This window comes from Monodon monoceros, unplaced genomic scaffold, assembly GCF_005190385.1.
Source record: "Monodon monoceros isolate NGI ecotype Baffin Bay Population unplaced genomic scaffold, NGI_Narwhal_1 Super_Scaffold_3, whole genome shotgun sequence".
Lineage (NCBI taxonomy): Eukaryota > Metazoa > Chordata > Mammalia > Artiodactyla > Monodontidae > Monodon > Monodon monoceros.
The window spans coordinates 46,243,566-46,265,376 of NW_021703780.1; the positions used below are offsets into that span (position 1 = coordinate 46,243,566).

At 35.2% G+C, this 21,811-nt stretch overlaps 1 protein-coding gene across 3 annotated transcripts in view; it reads left to right on the forward strand.

The window, feature by feature from the left end:
- KHDRBS2 (KH RNA binding domain containing, signal transduction associated 2) overlaps positions 1 to 21,811 on the forward strand; it is a 730,387-nt gene that overhangs the window by 629,664 nt on the left and 78,912 nt on the right. For 2 of the 3 annotated variants that reach the window (XR_003796744.1, XM_029243151.1), the window contains exon 7: positions 1,983 to 2,065. Coding sequence is in view for 1 of the 3 variants with exons in the window: in XM_029243151.1 (XP_029098984.1) it covers positions 1,983 to 2,065 (83 nt within the window). In the remaining 2 variants the exon portion in view is untranslated. Of the gene's footprint in view, positions 1 to 1,982; positions 2,066 to 19,201; positions 19,213 to 21,811 lie in introns of all 3 variants that reach the window. The other variant, XR_003796745.1, reaches the window with a different exon arrangement.

Sequence of the window (21,811 nt, forward strand, 5' to 3'; positions counted from 1 at the left end):
AAGTGAATGAGCAATTACTAACTTTAGGAGAAACAAAAAGATATGAAAATAAAACCGAATTATACTAATCTATTTGGATCATTTATGAATAATAATTATTTATTACTCAGTAACAAGGTAGATATTTACTAGTTAATGAAAAATTATGATGAAACTATGTTAGGAAGACAGTTATAGGGAGACATATTGGGAGGAGTCTACAATAGAACTAAATCCTTCACAACATGAATTGCCAGTCAATAGAAAGACCACTAAAATTCATAAATCAAACAACATAAATTTAAACATATTACTTAATAACACAAAAATAAATGCTTAAATACTACTAAAATAATAGATAAAAATGCAAAATGAGAACTGGAAGTTGGAGAGGGACAAGACAAGTAGCTGCTGATTTTTGGACATAAACCTTTCAGTACTCTTTTAAAATAATCTCTATGCAATATTTTCATATACAAAAATTAACTTTAGATTAATTTTTTAAAACATCAATAGGAACTCAATTAGGACATTCAAAGATCAAATGGAGAAACTGTTCCATACTGCAGAGCAAAAATATGATGAAATGGAAATCATTAATGGAAAAATACAAGAAAATGAGGTTAGACAGAAAATCTCAAAATAACATTATATAATGGGTAAACCACATGTGGAAGTAATAAAGAAGTAACATTTTTAAAACTTCCTTAAGTTGATGAAAAATATTAGTCTTCAGATTAAATGGACTCAAAAGTCTTAGTCAAAATTAATATGGAAACTTTCACATCTGCACTTTTTTCTCTTTAAATTTCTGAACACAATGAGAGAGATTTGAAAGCCTCCAGATTGAAATGGAGTTACAGAATTGGTAGGGTGGGATGGAAGTACTTTCCAAGGAAAGCGATACAGCAAAAAAGATCCAGAAGCAGAAGAGCTAAAGGTTTTCTCAGAAGTTGAGAGTAATCAAGATGGATGACTATGATTGAGAATAAAGCCAATGACCACAAAGGGAAATAAAACTAAATCACTCATAGAGCAATGTATAACTGGAGTGTATATTTGCTAGCTTGCTTGCATATTCTAGAATCACAAATCTGCATTAACTTTGTTAGCATGAATTTCGTCAGATAACTAAACCACCACACAACATAACTTTACTCATGAGATTTAAAAGCCATAGAACGCACAACTAAGTGAAAAGTCTTTATTTCAGTTCTTTTTCCTTCCTCTCTTCCTTTTCCCTTTTCTTTCTTTCTTCCTTCTTTTCTTCTTTACATTTTCCCTTTCTTTTTTTTCAAACAATAATTACTACATCTTCTTTACTGAGGAATCCAGATTTTAGTTACAATCCTAATTATGATTTTGATTATTATTAAGGAAGAAAACAATCCCAGTAGGGTTATAACAAATAGATTTGTGTCACCATTAGGTTATCATAATTATTCTTACCTACTCATAGTTTTTCAAAAAATATATATTTTGAAATTTTAAAATTGTTTTCATTAGTATTGCTCAAAATTCTAAATAAATCCAGGAGTAGGTATTGTTACTTCAATGATATGCTGAGTTTAATTATTAAATATTAAAATCTGAGGGATGAAATTTTATTCAATGTTGTATGGAAATTGTTAATCTAGTAAAATATGATGCAGAGTAACCACACATAAAAACTAAATTAATGTCACCTTATATAAAATCTCAATAATGGGCTTCCCTGGTGGCGCAGTGGTTGAGAGTCCGCCTGCCGATGCAGGGGACGCAGGATCGTGCCCCAGTCTGGGAAGACACCACATGCCACGGAGCGGCTGGGCCCATGAGCCATGGCCACTGAGCCTGCACGTCTGGAGCCTGTGCTCCGCAACGGGAGAGGCCACAACAGTGAGAGGCCCGCATACCACAAAAAAAAAAAAAAAAAAAAGTGATATAAAATCTCATTAATCAAAAACAGATCATAGTTACTTAAATTGATTGCTAATCCATCTTTCTACCATTTTCTGCCTCAGGGTTATGATGATGGCTATGGGGGTGAATACGATGACCAGACATATGAGACTTATGACAATAGCTATGCCACCCAAGCACAAAGGTAAGGTATACGTTGTTTAACACATCCTTCTCAGGATGACTTCTAATTCTGCTATTTTGTTTCTTGTGTCTGAGTATCAGTTACATTATGTGAAAGTTTCTAGCACTGGGTTTATTCGTTGTCCTTCTGAATTATTCAGTTGCTTACTAGACTGTGAGATGTGAAATATAATAATCTTGCAATTGCTAATAATGAAATAGTAGTGTGTTCTTTTAAGACTAGATGATTATCATAACCAATCAACTCATTGAACAAGCTTGTATTTAATAAAAATACTGTTATTTTAAGATATTATTTTGGTGAATTCATAATTAAGATAACAATAAAAACAAAGCACTTGTTCAGTGTGGATTTTTTCCCCAGAAACATAATTTTCACTTTTAAAACAAAAGATAGGGAAATGTTATTGATGCTCTAAAAAGAAGAAAATTCTTTAAACATATTATGGAATTAAGAATTCCTTTCCTTTCTTAACTGTGATTTAAAAACTTCCAACAAACAAAAGTCCAGGAACAGACAGTATCACAGGTAAATTCTATCAAACATTTAGAGAACAGTTAACACCTATCCTTCTGAAACTATTCCAAAAAATCTCAGAGGAAGAAACACTCCCAAACTCATTCTGGAGGCCACCAAAACCAGACGAAGATACCACAAAAAAAGAAAATTACAGGCCAATATCACTGATGGACATAGATGTGAAAATCATCTACAAAATACTAGCAAAGCAAATCCAACAATACATTGAAAGAATCATACACCATGATCAAGTGGGATATATCCCAGGAATGCAAAGAATCTTCAGTATACACAAATCAATCAATGTGATACACCATATTAACAAATTAAGGAATAAAAACCATATGATCATCTCAATAGATGCAGAAAAATCTTTTGACAAAATTCAACAACATTTATGACAATAGCTCTCCAGAATGTAGGCATAGAGGGAACCTACCTCAACATAATAAAGGCCATATCTGACAAACCTACAGCTAACATCATACTCAATGGTGAAAAGCTGAAAACATTTCCTCCAAGATCAGGAACAAGACAAGCATGTCCATCACTCTCACCGCTTTTATTCAACATAGTTTTGGAAGTCCTAGCCCTGGCAATCAGAGAAGAAAAGGAAATAAAGGGAATCCAAACTGGAAAAGAAGTAAAACTGTCACTGTTTGCAGATGACATGATCAGATATATAGAAAATCCTAAAGATGCTACCAGTAAACTAATAGAGCTCATCAATGAATTTGGTAATGTTGCAGGATACAAAATTAATACACAGAAATCTGTTGCATTTCTATACACTAAGAATGAAAGATCAGAAAGAGAAATTAAAGAAACAATCCCACTTATCATCACATCAAAAAGAATAAAATGCCTAGGAATAAACCTACCAAAGGAGGCAAAACACCTGTACTCAGAAAACTATAAGAGGCTGATGAAAGAAATGGATGATGACACAAACATATGGAAAGATATACCATGTCCTTGGATTGGAAGAATCAATATTAAAAGAAAAAAATCTTAAAATTTGTATGGAGACACAAAAGACCTCAAATAGCCAAAGCAATCTTGAGAAAGAAAAATCGAGCTGGAGGAATCAGGTTGTGTGACTTCAGATTATAATACAAAACTACAGTCATCAAAACAGGATAGTACTGGCACAAAAACAGAAACATAGATCAATAGAACAGGATAGAAAGCCCAGAAATAAATCCATGCACCTATGGTCAATTGATCTACAAATAAGGAGGCAAGACTATGGAGAAAATGGAGAAAAGACAGTCTCTTCAGTAAATGGTGCTGGGAAAACTGAACAGCTACATGTAAAAGAATGAAATTAGAACCTTCTTTAACATCATACACAAAAATAAACTCAAAATGGATCAAAGGCATAAATGTAAGACCAGATACTATAAAACTCTTAGAGGAAAATATAGGCAGAATACTATATGACATAAATCACAGCAATATCTTTGTCCATCTATTTCCTAGAGTAAGGGAAATAAAAACAAAAATAAACAAATGGGACCTAATGAAACTTAAAAGCTTTTACACAGCAAAATAAACCATAAAAAAAATGAAACAACAACCCACAGAATGGGAGAAAATATTTGCAAACGAAGTGAGCAACAAAGAATTAATCTCCAAAATTTACAAACAGCTCACGCAGCTCAATATCAAAAAACAAACAACCCAATTAAAAAATGGGCAGAAGATCTAAATAGACATTTCTCCAAAGAAGACATACAAATGGCCAACAGGCAAACGAAAAGGTGCTCAACATCACTAATTATTAGAGAAATTCATATCAAAACTACAATGAGGTATCACCTCACACAGGTCAGAATGGCCATCATCAAAAAGTCTACAAACAATAAATCCTGGAGAGAGTGTGGAGAAAAAGGAACTCTCCTCCACTTGTGGTGGGAATGTAAATTGGTGAAGCCACTATAGAGAACGTTATGGAAGTTCCTTAAGAAACTAAAAATAGAGCTACCATATGATCCAGCAACACTCCTGGGCATATATCTAGAGAAAACCATGGTTTGAAAGGATACATGCAACACAATATTCATGGCAGCACTGTTTACAATAGCCAAGACATGGAATCAAACTAAATGTCCAATGACAAATGAATGGATAAAGAAGTATGGTACATATATACAATGGAATATTACTCAGCTGTTAAAAATAATGAAATAATGTCATTTGCATCAACATGGATAGACCTGGAGATTATCATACTAAGTGAAGTATGTCAGACAAAGAAAGACAAATATCAAATGATATCGCTTATATGCAGAATCTAAAAAAAGTGATACATCTCCTGGCTATTGTAAATAAAGCAGCAATGAACATTTTTGTACATGACTCTTTTTGAATTATGGTTTTCTCAGGGTATATGCCCAGTAGTGGGATTGCTGGGTCATATGGTAGTTCTATTTCTAGTTGTTTAAGGAACCTCCATACTGTTCTCCATAGTGGCTGTATCAATTTACATTCACACCAGCAGTGCAAGAGTGTTCCCTTTTCTCCACACCCTCTCCAGCATTTACTGTTTCTAGATTTTTTGATGATGGCCATTCTGACCGGTGTGAGTTGATATCTCATTGTAGTTTTGATTTGCATTTCTTTAATGATTAATGATGTTGAGCATTCTTTCATGTGTTTGTTGGCCAGGAGATGGAAGCAACCTAAGTGTCCATCATCAGATGAATGGATAAAGAAGATGTGGCACATATATACAATGGAATATTACTCAGCCATAAAAAGAAATGAAATTGAGTTATTTGTAGTGAGGTGGATGGACCTAGAGTCTGTCATACAGAGTGAAGTAAGTCAGAAAGAGAAAAACAAATACCATATGCTAACACTTATATATGGAATCTAAGAAAAAAAAAAAAAAAAGGTCAGGAAGAACCTAAGGGTAAGACAGGAATAAAGACACAGGCCTACTAGAGAATGGACTAGAGGATATGGGGAGGGAGAAGGGTAAGCTGTGACAAAGTGAGAGAGTGGCATGGACATATATACACTACCAAACGTAAAATAGATAGCTAGTTGAAAGCAGTCACATAGAACAGGGAGATCAGCTTGGTGTTTTGTTACCACCTAGAGGGGTGGGATAGGGAGGGTGGGAGGGTGGGAGATGCAAGAGGGAAGAGATATGGGAACGTGTGTATGTGTATAGCTGATTCACTTTGTTATAGAGCAGAAACCTAACACACCATTATAAAGCAATTATACTCCAATAAATATGTTTAAAAAAATTTTTAAGTGGTACAAACAAACTTATTTACAAAACAGAAACAGACTCACAGACTTAGAGAATGAACTTATGGTTACCAGGGGCACAGGTGGGAGGGACAAATTGGGAGTTTGGGGTTGACATGTATACACTGTTATATTTAAAATGGATAACCAACAAGGCTGTATAGCACAGGGAACTCTGCTTAATATTCTGCAATAACCTAAATGAGAAAAGAATTTGAAAAAGAATATATATAAGTATACGTATAACTGAATCACTTTGCTGTACACCTGAAAATAACACAATGTTGTTAATCAATTCTACTCCAGTAGAAAATAAAAAAAAATTTTTAAGTGAACTACAAGCTCAATATATGAAATCTGGGAGGACACAAACATTCAGTCTATAAAAATCATATTTCTCCAAGCCCTTCTTCCTCACTTTTGAGTTCAAACCACCTGCAATCCTTATATAGAAGCAAAATGTTTTCATAAAATATGGTATGAAGGTGGGGGAAGATCATCAGAGATAAAAGTGAATTACAAATGAAAAAAGCAAAAAAATTTTCTTTCCTTTCTTAATGGGTCTCAGAGATTATTGAATAAATTTATATAGGCTCAAAATTTGTGATACTAATGAATTTTTACTTTTTAAAATTTAGATTTATTGAAGTATAATTTACATATGGTAAAATTTGCCCATTTAGGGTACAGTTGTATAAGTTTGGCCAATACAAACTATCATGTAACCACCACCAAAATTATGATATAGGACTATTTAATCAGCCCCAAATGTTTCCTTATTGCTCTTTAGAGTCAATATTTTCTCCACCCCACGCCCTGGGAACCATGGTTCACTTTTTGTCACTATAGTTTTGCCTTTTCTAGAATGTCATATAAGTAGAAACATTACAAAGTGTAGCATTTTCAGTCTGGCTTCTTATGCATTCCATATCTATTCATGTTGTTGTGTGTATTAGTATTCTGTTCCTTTTTATTATGGTGTAGCATTTCATTGTATGGATGTACCACAGTTTCCTCATTCACTAGTTGAAGGACATTTGAGTTATTCCTATATTTTGCTATTATGAATGAAGTTGGCATAAAACAAATACATCTTTAGAAAAATAAATTGCCTAAGTATTTTTTCTGAAAATAAGTTACATATTTCATAGGAAAGGAATCCATGTGATAATTAGTTAAATGATCTGCCCCTATATGTGATTCTCAGAAACCAATAGGACTAATTGTCACAGAAACAAAATCATAACATTGACCATTTACTGATCAACTTATTGGCACCCAAAGAGATTTGAATGCATTAAGTAATATTTGGAGGAGAGAACTGGCAAAGAAAGAAACCACTTTAAGGTCATTATGGATGAGTGTCATATTGCATGAGTGTGAAATTTTCATGGCCTGGGGGACATCATAGTGAAAGGGGTGAAAGGGAATTCTATTTAGGGAAACCACTCTAGGCAATTAGAAAAAAAAAAAAAACAACTCATGTGAACAGATACCTTTAAAGCTCAGCATAAATTAAGATATAATTATGGAAATGAACATTTTACTTTGAGTCTTTGGTTACTTTGTAGTAGGGTAAATAAAAAAGCCAAGAGCTTCTGCTCTCTTAACTGTTCCAGTTACATATTGGAACACAGCACAGCTACTTAGGATGCAGGAAAGTTTTGGGTCACATCACAGACACTAATAGAGTACAGTATGCAAATTGGCTATGTATTTAAAACATTTGTTAATATTTTCAATCAAATTTCTATCTCATCATTATATATTAGTGCATAAAAATAGTGATAATAAAGTTCTGTAACTTGCTTCAGAAACTATTTGGAAGAAACACAATTATCACACTCTACAAGCACTGCTAGAATAGAGTAAAATCATTTCTTGATGTAGCTTTAGAGCTACATTCAATTTGTAGAGATTTGGGAATAATTTTCTGAAAGTGAGGAATTTTCTGCATCTTTATTCTGGTTAGATTTAATTGGGTTTGATTCACCCTAAGGAAAAATTGGGGATTACAATAACTTATCTTGAATATTTGAAAAGTGAATACTAGGATAATTGAACATAATTATGTATAAAATTTAATGGTGTTATAGAATAATCTGGAAAACACATTTTATCTTGATTCAATGAAGTATAGTTTATATGTAAAAGTATATTTTCTGTGGACTCTGCTACCTTCTCTTTTCCCTTTCTTATCCATTCAGTTTTCTGTGACTAAATTCTTCCCATCCTCCTAAACCCACCTCAAAAACCAACTCTTCTGAAAGTCTTTCCTTAATCCTATATTTGTGAATAATCTGTTTCTACCCTGAATTCCAACAGCATCATATCTTTATTTCTCTACGGCACTTTATTTTTCTGCCTTGTGTTGGGATCATTTGTGTATTTGTCCCTTGTCAACCTTAACTTGCCCAGAATCCTAGTCTGATACACCCTCCTGTCCCTCACAGCACCTAACATTGAGGCTTTCATACGGTATGTGCTGAACAGATGATCATTGACTGCATGAATGTCAGACCTAATATGTACCTACATGATGGGGATTAAAAAAATAAGAGCCTCATCACTCAAAGAGAATACAATATTCAGAATTTTATGTATCATTTTTACTGACAAAATATGTATTTATTTCTGAGGTATCTTAGTGCTAAAGCAGAAGGGATAAAGAAAGAATGTCATGAAGTTAGTTACAACAATACTAATACTCTATATTATAATAATTATAAGATGCCTATTTTAGTAAAAACATATACTCAATACTAGGATACTATCTGGCATGCAAGAGGTTCTCAATATTTATTGAATAAATGAATAAAAAATAAATGAATGCATTATTGAATGAATGAAGTTAGCACTATTATTTCAGAAAACTCTGTGAGGAAAAATGTTTAAATATCATAGTGATTTGTAATAGAAATAGATAAACACTGAGAAAATTTATTATATAATGAATTAAATATCTACTTTTAGATTACTTCTATTGATCCAACTATGACAACAGAAGATGTAAATAACAGTTTAGTTAAATAAGCACTTATTAAATGATTACTTGTACCAGAGAGTATGCTCACCATACAGTCACAATACATATTTTTCAATTTTTAAATATATTTTAACATTTTCTCCTAATAATTTGTTGGTGGAGGAGTCATATATGCAAGCTGCATGTATATTTAAATTAAGTAAAACAACTACTATAGAGTAATCAAGTATTAGGAATTAGAAGTGAAAGAAAGTTTATTTTCTACAAGAATCAGTATGGAATTTTTTCTTTTTCAAGTGGTGGTTCTTTAATTGGACTTTTTAAAGTATTATTTGGACTTATGGAGGGAAATGGAGAAAGCTTTTAAAGAAGTGAAATAAAGAGAAATATGTGAACATAAAACTTCTCCATCACTTACAAACAATGTATTATTTCAACATTAAAGTGGTCAAATCAGAAGAAATACTGATTTAGAAACTTGAAGGTAAAACAATATGTTTTGTGTGACTTAGCAGAACTGAGATAAAAGAAAAAAGGTTTAGATAAAAGGGTCTTTAAATGACTAGTTTGTCAGCACAAGTGAATACAGAATTTGTGGAAATTATAAAGTAGGATCTGGCAGGTGCCTAAATGGAATAATTATTTCATCTTTAATAGAGAGTCTAAAGGAAGTTCACAAGGTAACAACCCTACAAAGGTTCACCTAGAGTTCAGAAACTATAACAACATTAATTAATCCCCAGTTGTCTTGTAAGGTGTTGATAGTTGTGGAAAATTTCAAATGGATCAGAAAAGGGACTTTGCTGAAAATTCCTTAGGAGGCAGCTCAACTAAATGACACATTAAGGACTGGTAAAGATGACAATGATATGAGGTGTCTCTGACCATCTTTTTCTCTTGCTCTGTGTCTATGAGGAGAAAAAGTAATGAAATAGACTGATGAGTTTATTATGCAACTTTCAAATTGCAGGGCAGTCTTTGGCTTATGACAAGTTACATCCTGTGACCAACACCTTTAATTGGACCAAATATTAAATTCGGTTCATGTTCTGATATCCTATTTTTTTATGTACTGCTCAAAGTCATTAACATTTTCAGAGATCAATCTTCTAAAATCACATAAATTCTCAAGTCTTTACCAACAAATTGTTTCTTTTCAATGCAAGACTCTACACCAATCCAAATCATAAACGTAGAAAAAAGTGACTTTCATGTACTTAGAGACAAATAGTAATATTGCAAATGAAAGTCAAAAGACCAATTCTGATCTTTGATTCTTACAGGATTTTAACTTGGATGTGAAATATTAAGAATTTGTAATTTTCCAATTTAAATTTCTAACTGCAGATTTGTAATAGGCAAATATCAAAAAGGAAGGCTTCACTTCCCTTGAAGCATGAATCAGGTGTGTGACTCACACAACCTGGAAAATAATCCTCTCTTCTGTATGTTAATGGAGGAATGTGCTAGGGGGAGGAAAGATAAAGGTCCTTCTCGTATATAAGGCAGTAGTTCCCAAAGTTTTCTAGAATGAAGACTCTCTTGGAATATCTGTAATTGTCAGGGTCTACACAGCAGGTGAAAAATGAAACTCTTAAATTAAGATAATTTGAAGAGAGTTTAATAATGGAACTCTTTTCAGAGTATAAGGAAACCACAAGGGAAAATGTAGTGCACAGGGCTAGTATCCCTGGGGCAATGTGTTTATCACCAAAAACTAGGAATGGAAGGAAGATAGAAAGCTGTCAGAGAAGCTTTCTGACAGAGGAAGAGGCCTCTCCTTTGAAAGAGAATGGTAGCGGAGGCCAGCCCACAAAGAGGAATCTCAGGAGTTAATACCCCGACCTCACTTTTTTCCCATTGGCTGAACCCATTAGGAGGCAAAGGACAAGAAATTGAGTAGATGGAGTTGCCATTAGTCATTCCAGGTATAGAGCAGGCTGGAGAGAAGGGTGGAAGTGGGAAGGCAAATGGAAAGAGGTCCTGCACAACATCCAAAATAATTATCAAACCTCAGCGACCAGTCATTGTACATATTAGTGTCAGTTGCTTGAAGATATAAAAAATGACATACATTTGCTATGGAAACAGCAGTGCTTTTAAATTAATTTGTATTTCATTAATGAGAAAGCATTTATAATAAAAAAGTTACAATATACATGAACATATAAATATATATTTTTGAAGAGATAGCTTATTGGACACCCTGGCATAAATTAGGTCCTTGAGGGTCAGAGCCCCCACAGCGGGAACCACTGCTCTGTTGTTCAGAGGCTGCTTGGCCCTAATGATTTCATGGTAACTAGCATTAGTTTTGTGCTGGTCGCTATGCTAATTGTTTAGGATATTTATCTCATTTAATCCTTGCAATAACATTTGAGGCAGAGAAAAACTGAAGCTTAAAAATATTAAATGACTTTCTCATGTTCATTCAAATAGTAAACGTTGGCTTCAAAATCACATTTGTTAATTCCAGAGGCCTCAGACTTCAAGACTAATAAATACTGTCTGAAAAATCTAAATAGATTTATTGATTCAACAGGCTTGTTATATACCTGAACAATCCAGAGGGAATATAATATAATATAATATAATGTAATAAGAATGTAGTGAGTTATATGCATGCTTTTCAAAGGTCTCTGACCAAAGGATACATCTAGGCAGGAAAAAAAAAAAAAAAGAAATTACTTAACTATTTATTTTAGGTGATAAGTTTAATGTGAGCCCTTGTATTTGATACTAAGAGTCTACAAAAACAATTCTAATGAAAACTTACATATAAGGCACTGCAGTTACCCAGTAATTTAATAATAGTTGTAATATAACATCTTGTCCTATTCATTTAAGTGTCACAACTTGCTATAAAGTGATTCACCCTCATTTTGTGATTCAATTCTCTTATGTCTCAAGCTATAGTCAATGATGAGATTGAATTTGCAGATGGTTATTGGATGTGAGATATTTTCCCATAGTTAATCTACTAGTTCAGTTTGTGACTTTCTCACACATCCACAGACCTCTGCACAAATAGTGGATTTAGTATTATTTGAAGATACCTTAACAGAGTGGGAATTCAGCTCTTGATGCACACTATTCTTTTTTTATTCTCATTTGACATACTTATTTTAAGTATCTAAGTTAACTGTTAGTTTTAGAAAGAAACAATGTGTTTCTTCAAATTATTCATTAGGCATTCATTGTATTTGTTGATTCTTTGTTAATTTAAAGTTAATTTTGATGACATCTTAACTGCTTGCCTGAATAGTCAACTTGTATTTAAAAATATACATTAAGGGGAGACCTTCAAGATGGCTGAGGAGTAAGAGGTGGAGATCACTTTTCTTCCCACAAATACACCAGAAATACATCTACATGTGGAACAAATCCTACAGAACACTTACTGAATGCTGGCAGAAGACCTCAGACTTCCCAAAAGGAAAGAAACTGCCCATGTACCTGGGTAGGGCAAAAGAAAAAAGGAAAAACAGAGACAAAAGAATAGGGATGGGACCTGCACCTCTGGGAGGAAGCTGTGAAGGAGGAAAAATTTCCACACACTAGGGAGCCCCTTCACTGGTGGAGATGGGGGGTGGTGGAGGGGAAGCTTCAGAGCCACAGAGGAGAGTGCAGCAACAGGGGTGCAGAGAGCAAAGTGGAGAGATTCCCACACATAGGATTGGTGCTGACCAGCACTCACGAGCCTGAGAGGCTTGTCTGCTCACCTGCCAGGGCAGGTGGGAGCTGGGAGCTGGGGATCTGGTTTCGGAGGTCAGATCCCAGGGAAAGGACTGGGGTTGGCTGCATGAACACAGCCTGAAGGGGGCTAGTGCACCACACGTAGCTGAGAGGGAGTCCAGGAAAAAGTCTGGAACTGCCTAACAAGCAAAAGACCATTGTTTCAGGGTGCACAAGGAGAGGGGATTCAGAGCACTGCCTAAACTAGCTCCAGAGACAGACGGGAGCTGCGGCTACCAGTAGACATCAGAGACAGGCATGAAATGCTAAGGCTGCAGCTGCAGCCACCAAGAAGCCTGTGTGCAAGCACAGGTCACTATCCACACCTCCCCTCCTGGGAGCCTGTGCAGCCCACCACCATCAGGGTCCCATGATCCAGGGACAATTTCCCCGGGAGAACACACAGTGCACCTCAGGCTGTTGCAATGTCACACCGGCTTGTGCCACAGCAGGCTAGCCCTGCATTCCATACCCCTCCTTCCCCGGGGGGCGTGAGTAACCCAGAGCCCCCTAATCAGCTGCTCCTTCAAATGCGTCCTGTCTGGGTGGGAACAGACACCCTCAGGTGACCTACATGCAGAGGCAGGGCCAAATCCAAAGCTGAACCACAGGAGGTGTGTGAACAAAGAAGAGAAAGGGAAATTTCTCCCAGCAGCCTTAGAAGCAGTGGATTAAATCTCCACAATCAACTTAATGTACTCTGCATCTCTGGAATACCTGAATAGACAACGAATCATCCAAAAATCAAGATGGTGGATTCTGGGAGCAACTGTAGACTTGGGGTTTGCTTTCTGCATGTAATTTGTTCTGGTTTTATGTTTATCTTAGTTTAGTATTTAGAGTTTATTATCATTGGTAGATTTCTTTATTGATTTGGTTGCTCTCTTCCTTTTATATATATAGAGAGAGATATATACATTTCATTCCTTTTTCTATTTTTTGTGAGTGTTTATCTGTCTGCTTCTTTGTGGGATTTTGTCTGTATAGCTTTGCTTTAGCATTTGTCCTAGGGTGCTCTCTGTACATTTTTTGTTTGGTTTTTTTTTTGCTTTAGTAAATTTTTTAGCACTTGTTATCACTGGTGGATTTGTTTACTGGTTTGGTTGCTCTCTTTCTTTACTTGTTTTAATTTTTAATAATTTTTAAATTTTTATAAGTTTATTTTACTTTATTTTATTTTTTTCTTTCTTTTTCTACCTTTCCTTCTGAGGCATGTGGCTAACAGTGTCTTGGTGCTCCAGCCAGGTGTCAGGTCTGTGCCTCTGAGGTGCAAGAGCCGAGTTCAGGACATTGGTCCACCAGAGACCTCCTGACTCCATGAAATATCAAATGGCAAAAGGTCTCCCAGAGACCTCCATCTCAAAGTTAAGATCCAGCTCACTCAATGACCAGCAAGCTATAATGCTGGACAACCTACACCAAACAACTAGCAAGACAGGAGCACAACCACACCCATTAACAGATAGGCTGCCTAAAATCATAATAAGGCCACAGGCACCCCAAAACACACGACTGGATGCAGTCTGGCCAACCAGAAAGACAAGATCCAGCCTCGTCCACCAGAACGCAGGCACCAGTCCCTTCAACCAGGAAACCTACAGAACTTACTGAGCCAACCATAGCCACTGGGGGCAGACACCAAAAACAATGGAAACTGTGAACCTGCAGCCTGTGAAAAGGAGACCCCAAACACAGTAAGTTAAGCAAAAAGAGATGAGTAAGAAACACACAGCAGATGAAGGAGCAAGGTAAAAACCCATCACACTAAACAAATGAAGAGTAAATAGGCAGTCTACCTGACAAAGAATTCAGAGTAATGATAGTAAAGATGATCCAAATCTTGGAAACAGAATGAAGAAAATACAAGAAACATTTAACAAGGACCTAGAAGAACTAAAGAGCAAACAAACAAAGATGAACAACACAATAAAAGAAATTAAAAATTATCTAGAAGGAGTCAATAGCAGAATAACTGAGGCAGATGCATGGATAAGTGACCTGGAAGATAAAATAGTGCAAATAACTACCACAGGGCAGAATAAAGAAATAAGAAGGAAAAGAATTGACTACAGTATCAGAGACTTCTGGGACTACATTAAATACACTAACATTTGAATTACAGGGGTCCCAGAAGAAGAGAAAAAAGGAAAGGAACTGAGAAAATATTTGAAGAGATTATAGTTAAAACTTCCCTAATATGGGAAAGGAAATAGTCAATCAAGTCCAGGGAGCACAGAGAGTACCATACAGGATAAATCCAAGGAGAAACATGCCAAGACACATATTAATCAAACTATCAAAAATTAAACACAAAGAAAAAATAGCAAAAGCACCAGGGAAAAACAACAAATAACATACAAGGGAATCCTCATAAGGTTAACAGTTGATCTTTCAGCAGGAAACTCTGCAAGCCAGAAGGGAGTGACAGGACATATTTAAAGTGATGAAAGGGAACAAGCTACAACGGAGATTACTATACCCAGCAAGGATCTCATTCAGATTCAATGGAGAAATAAAAACCTTTAGAGACAATGAAAAGCTAAGAGAATTCAGCACCACGAAAACAACTTTACAACAAATGCTAAAGGAACTCCTCTAGGCAGGAAACACAAGAGAAGTCAAAGACTTACAATAACAAACCCAAAACAATTAAGAAAATGGTGATAGGAACATACATATCGATAACTACCTTAACTGTAAATGGATTAAATGCTCCAAGCAAAAGACATAGACTGGCTGGCTGGATACAAAAAAACATCCATATATATTCTGTCTGCAAGAGACCCACTTGACACACTGAAAGTGAGGGGATGGAAAAAAATATTCCACGTTAAAGGAAATCAAAGAAAGCTGGAGTACCAATTCTCATATCATACAGAATAGATTTAAAATAAAGACTATTACAAGAGACAAAGAAGGACACTACATAATGATCAAGGGATCAATCCAAGATGAAGATATCACACTTGTAAATATTTATCCACCCAGCATACGACTACCTCAATACATAAGGCAAATGCTAACAGCCATAAAGGGAAATTGACAGTAATACAATCATAGTAGGGCACTTTAATACCCCGCTTTCAACAATGGACAGATCATCCAAAATGAAAAGAAATAGGAAACACAAGCTTTAAATGACACATTAAACAAGATGGACTTAATTGATATTTATATGACATTCCATTTAAAACAAGAGAATATACTTTCTTCTCAAGTGCTCATGGAACATTCTCCAGGATAGATGATCATATCTTGGGTCACAAATCAAGCCTTTGAAAATTTAAGAAAATTGAAATTGTATCAAGTATCTTTTCTGACCACAATGCTATGGGGCTAGATATAATTATAGGAAAAAATCTGTAAAAAATACAATCAAATGGAGGCTAAACAATACACTACTAAATAATCAAGAGATCACTGAAGAAATAAAGAGGAAATCAAAAGATGTCTAGAAACAAATGACAATGAAAACACAACAACCCAAAACCTATGGGATGCAGCAAAAGCACTTCTAAAAGGGAAGTTTATAGCAATACAATCCTACCTCAAGAAACAAGAAACATCTCAAATAGACAACCTAGCCTTACACCTAAAGCAACTAGAGAAAGAAGGACAATAAATCCTGAAGTTAGCAAAAGGAAAGAAATCATAAAGAGCAGATCAGAAATAAATGAAACAGAAATGAAAGAAACAAATAACAAAGATCAAAAAAATTAAAAGCTGGCTCTTTGAGAAGATAAACAAAATTGATAAACCATCAGCCAGACTCATCAAGAAAAACAGGGAGAAGACTGAAATCAATAGAATTAGAAATGAAAAAGGAGAAGTAAAAACTGACACTGCAGAAATACAAAGGATCATGACAGATTACTACAAGAAATTATATGCCAATAAAATGGACAATATGGAAGACATGGACAAATTCTTAGAAAAGCACAAACTTCCAAGACTGAACCAGGAAGAAATAGAAAATATAAACAGATCAATCACAAGCACTGAAATTGAGACTGTGATTAAAAATATTTCAACAAACAAAAGCCTAGGACCAGATAGCTTCAAAGGCAAATTCTATCATACATTTACTGAAGCTCAACACCTATCCTTCTCAAACTCTTCCAAAATATACAAGGGAGAGCAATACTCCCAAACTCCTTCTACAAGGCCAACATCACCCTGATATGAAAACCAAAGATGCCACGAAGAAAGAAAACTACAGGTCAATATCACTGATGAACATAGATGCAAAACTCCTCAACAAAATACTAGCAAAAAGAATCCAACAGCACATTAAAAGGATCATACACCATGATCAAGTGGGGTTTATCTCAGGGATACAAGGATTCTTCAGTATACAGAAATCAATCAATGTGATGCACATATTAACAAATTGAAGGAGAAAAACCATATGATCATGTCAATAGATGCAGAACAAGCTTTTGACACAGTTCAACACCATTTATGATAAAAACCCTACAGAAAGTAGGCATAGAGGGAACTTACCTCAACAAAATAAAGGCCATATATGACAAACCGACAGCCAACATCGTCCTCAATGGTGAAAAACTGAAACCATTTCCTCTAAGATCAGGAACAAGACAAGGTTGCCGACTCTCACTATTAATATTCATCATAGTTTTGAAGTTTTAGCTACAGCAATCAGAGAAGAAAAAGAAATAAAAGTAATCCAAATTGGAAAAGGAGAAGTAAAGTGGCACTGTTTGCAGATGACATGATACTATATATAGAGAATGCTAAACTTGCTACCACAAAACTACTAGAGCTAATCAATGAATCTGGTAAACTAGTAGGATACAAAATTCATGAACAGAAATCTCTTGCATTCCTATAACCTAATGATGAAAAATCTGAAAGAGAAATTAAGGAAACTCCCATTTACCATTGCAACAAAAAGAATAAAATACCTAGGAATAAACCTACCTAAGGAGACAAAAGACCTGTATGCAGGAAACTATAAGACACTAATGAAAGAAATTTAAGATGATACAAACAGATGGAGAGATTTACCATGTTCTAGGATTGGAAGAATCAACATTGTGAAAATTAATATACTACCCAAAGCAGTCTACAGATTCAATGCAATCCCTATCAAAATACCAATGGCATTTTTCACAGAACTAGAACAAAAAATTTCACAATTTGTATGGAAACACAAAAGACCCCTAATAGCCAAAGCAATCTTGTGAAAGAAAGATGGAGCTGGAGGAATCAGGCTCCCAGACTTCAGACTATACTACAAAGCTACAGTATTCAAAACAGTATGGTACTGGCACAAAAACAGATGGATAGATCAATGGAACAAGATAGAAAGCACAGAGATAATCGCAGGCACATATGGTCACTTCATTTTTGATAAAAGAGGCAAGAATGTACAATGGAGAAAAGACAGCCTCTTCAATAAGTGGTGCTGGGAAAACTGGACAGCTACATGTAAAAGAATGAAATTAGAACACTCCCTAACATCATACACAAAAGTAAACTCAAAATGGATTAAAGATCTAAATTTAAGGCCAGACACTGTAAAACTCTTAGAGGAAAACATAGGCAGAACACTCTATGATGTGAATCACAGCAAGATCCTTTTTGACCCACCTCCTAGAGAAATGGAAATAAAAACAAAAATAAACAAATGGGACCTAATGAAACTTAAAAGTTTTTGCACAGCAAAGGAAAACATAAACAAGATGAAAAGACAACCCTCAGAATGGTAAAACATATTTGCAAATGAAGCAACTGACACAAGATTAATCTCCAGAATGGATAAAGAAGATGTGGCACACATATACAATACAATATTACTCAGACATAAACAGAAACGAAATTGAGTTATTTGTAGTGAGGTGGATGGACCTAGAGTCTGTCATACTGAGTGAAGTAAGTCAGAAAGAAAAAAACATCTACCATATGCTAATGCATATATATGGAATCTTAAAAAAAAAAAAGTAATAATGCTTCTGTTGAACCTAGGGGCAGGACAGAAATAAAAATGCAGACATAGAAAATGGACTTGAGGACATGGGGAGTGGGAAGGGTAAGCTGGGATGAAGTGATAAAGTGGCATGGAGATATATACACTATCCAATGTAAAATAGATAGCTAGTGGGAAGCAGCCCCAGAGCCGCATAGCTGCATAGAACGGGGAGGTCAGCTCTGTGCTTTGTGACCACTTAGATGAGTGGGATAGGGAGGGTGAGAGGGAGATGCAAGAGGGAGAAAATATGGGGTTATATCTATATGTATAGCTGATTCACTCTGTTATAAACAGAAACTAAGACACCATTGTAAAACAATTATACTCCAATAAAGATGTTAAAAATAAATAAGTAAAAAATAAAAATATACATTAAAGTACGTTTTGTAAGACTCTAATAAGAAGAGTTAGAAAAGTCATTTTCCCTGATCATTTGAATGACAAGTTTCCAATAGAACTTAAGGGAGACTTCCCTGGTGGTCCAGTGGTTAAGACTTCACCTTCCAATGCAGGGAGTGCAGGTTCCATCCCTGATTGGGGAGCTTAGATCCCACGTACCTCGCAGTAAAAAACCAAAACATAAAGCAGAAGCAATATTGTAACAAATTCGATAAAGAATTTTTTAATACATTAAAAAAAGAACTTAAAGAAGTGTCCAGTTAGTAACTGAAACCTGCTCAATTATTTACTGAGATCAGGACATGACAGCATTTCTCCTCAGTAAATTCGTTTAGATCTGTAGACACCCCTCAACAGGAAACAGGAAAGTATTAGGCAATTCACATACAATCAGAGCTTCAGAAATGGGTAGTGTTAGATCACCTTAGACTCTTGAAGGACCTGACATGTAGCAAAAGGCCTAGTGTTAAGGCGAGTTAAAGACCCCAACATGAAATTCTGACTTCCATGATAGATAAAGAAGTTTAGTTCCACCAAAAGAAAGAAATATATTTAACAGATAGTTAATCAACATACTTACGGGGTCATGAACGTTCATGAATGTATGTAACTATCAAGGTATTACACTAAGCCTGTGGTAAACTGGAAAGTGTGTGCCCTGCCTAAAGCAACTATCTTCTGCTCAACTTTAGGATATTGTAGCCATGTAGTCCACATTCGGTAAAGGGCCTAGTAGTGTTCTTTTTTTTTCCCCAAAGAAAATCTGGAAATCTAGCTTTTCTTGTTACTATTCCTGCATAACAAACCACCTCAAAACCAAGTGGTACAAGTTAACCATCTTTATTATGCTTGAGGATTTTGTGCATCAGGAATGTTAACAAGGCACAATAGGCGTGACCTTTTCTACTTTCCTATGTCTGGGGCCTCAGCTGGGAAGTCTAAAAAGGTAAGGTTAATTCAATGGCTGGGAGCTGGAATCATCTGGAGGTTCTTCTCCTAGCAGTTGATGCAAGATGTCAGTTGATATCTTAATTGGAACTGCTGTTTGGAATACTCATGTTTAGTGCTCTCCATGTCACGTAGGCTTCCTCATAGCATGGCAGCTCAGAGCAGCATGTATAAGTATTCCAAAGAACAAAATAGAAGTTACATTGCCTTTTATGACTTAGCCTCATCCTTGTTTGTTACTTGTTAGTTACAAGCAAGTCACAAGTCCAGCCAGATTCAAGAGAAGGGGTGTTAACCATCACCATACAATGGTTACTGGCATGGTTCAAGGATGAAAAATTTTATTGTGGACATTTTCAGAAAATATAGCTTGACACATCATGTTTTCCTAATTTTTACATGCTGGCAACTAATGTTTTTGAATTAAACACTTTAGAGACTAGTGTTAGGTAGCCATGGCCATTTTTTCTAAATTCTGCTCTATGCCAAATAATCAAGATAGAGAAGAAGTCATATCCAGAAAATGCTTCCAAGGGCACAGTAACACGGAGTCCTTCAGAACGGCTAACTGAGAGCAGTATATGGTCTGTTCACAGATGTTCTAAAATCCAGGAGTGGTCTATTTGGAGACGATTAGGGAAGATAGACATGCAAATAAATGCATAGCATGTAATGAGTACTATGCTAGAAGGATGTGCCAGAGGATTTGAGAGTACATAGGAGGCCATCTAACTGTAGGGTTAAGAAAAGGTACCAAAAGTCTTCTCAGAAGAACTGATGCCAAGCTGCCATTTAACCAGGGAAATAAATTTTATTCAGGCAAGGTTATCCTTGTGTGCAAAGACAAAGAAATGAAAATATGATTTATTAGTAAAGGATCACATGTCCTTCAGGTGAGATTATAAAATAGTTGGGAGTGGCAGGGCATTTAGCTAATATGATAGAAAGGGAAGAGGAAAGCCTGGATATGGCACATAGAATTAAGAAAAGAATGGTATTTGGTTAGAATTTGGGTTTGTCATCAAATCTAGAAGTTAGTCATCTTTGGAGAAAATTATGATCATCCTTTTTCCACATCAGGCTGATTTGGTCGTTTACGGTCAGTAGGTTCTCCATTTGTTGCTATTTTGTCCCTTTCCTGAAAAACGTTTGTGTTCTTTCATTGCTTTCTTTGGTTTCTTAGTCAATATGCACTTAAAAGAAAACAAAAACAAAAACCTTCCAGGTCTTGATCTTTTGCACTTGCATACTAGTAATGAAAGAAGGGAGATATTTTTCTTGTAATACCATGGTCAAGATAAAAAAATGTGGATCTGTGAACTTTGTTATAGGGTGGGAACACCAAAAACAAAACACTTTTGATCCTGGGAAGACTTCAGAAAAGGGAATAGAATTTATCTCAGATGCATGTGAAATAGAGTTAAAATAAGATATAGATATTATTCATTTTTCATAATTAGTATAGTATTTGCAATATCTTATTTTACTGTTTCATTAAATGTGTTTATTAAGGACTTGCTGTGTTCTAGATGCTGGAAGTAGAATAGTAAACAATTTGGTGCATCTAAATACAGGTTCACAATCCTATAGTTGCAGTTCTGTGAACCAGATGTTTCATATTCAGAATTGTTTGTATTTTAAAAAGGCAATACAGTGCATGTACTATATATTGCATATCACCCCCAGTGACATCTAGGCCAAAAATATATTATTGTATTGAAATATGAATAACTAAACTTAGCAGGATATAAATGGCTCTAAATAGATTCTTATTTTAGGTCAGAATTTTGTTGCTTAATGATTCCACACACCCAATTAAAGAAAAAAATGTTGATGTCAAAGCTCTTGGATTTAGAATTCAAGTGTAATTGTGGACTTGTATTCTTATATTGTATAATATTTA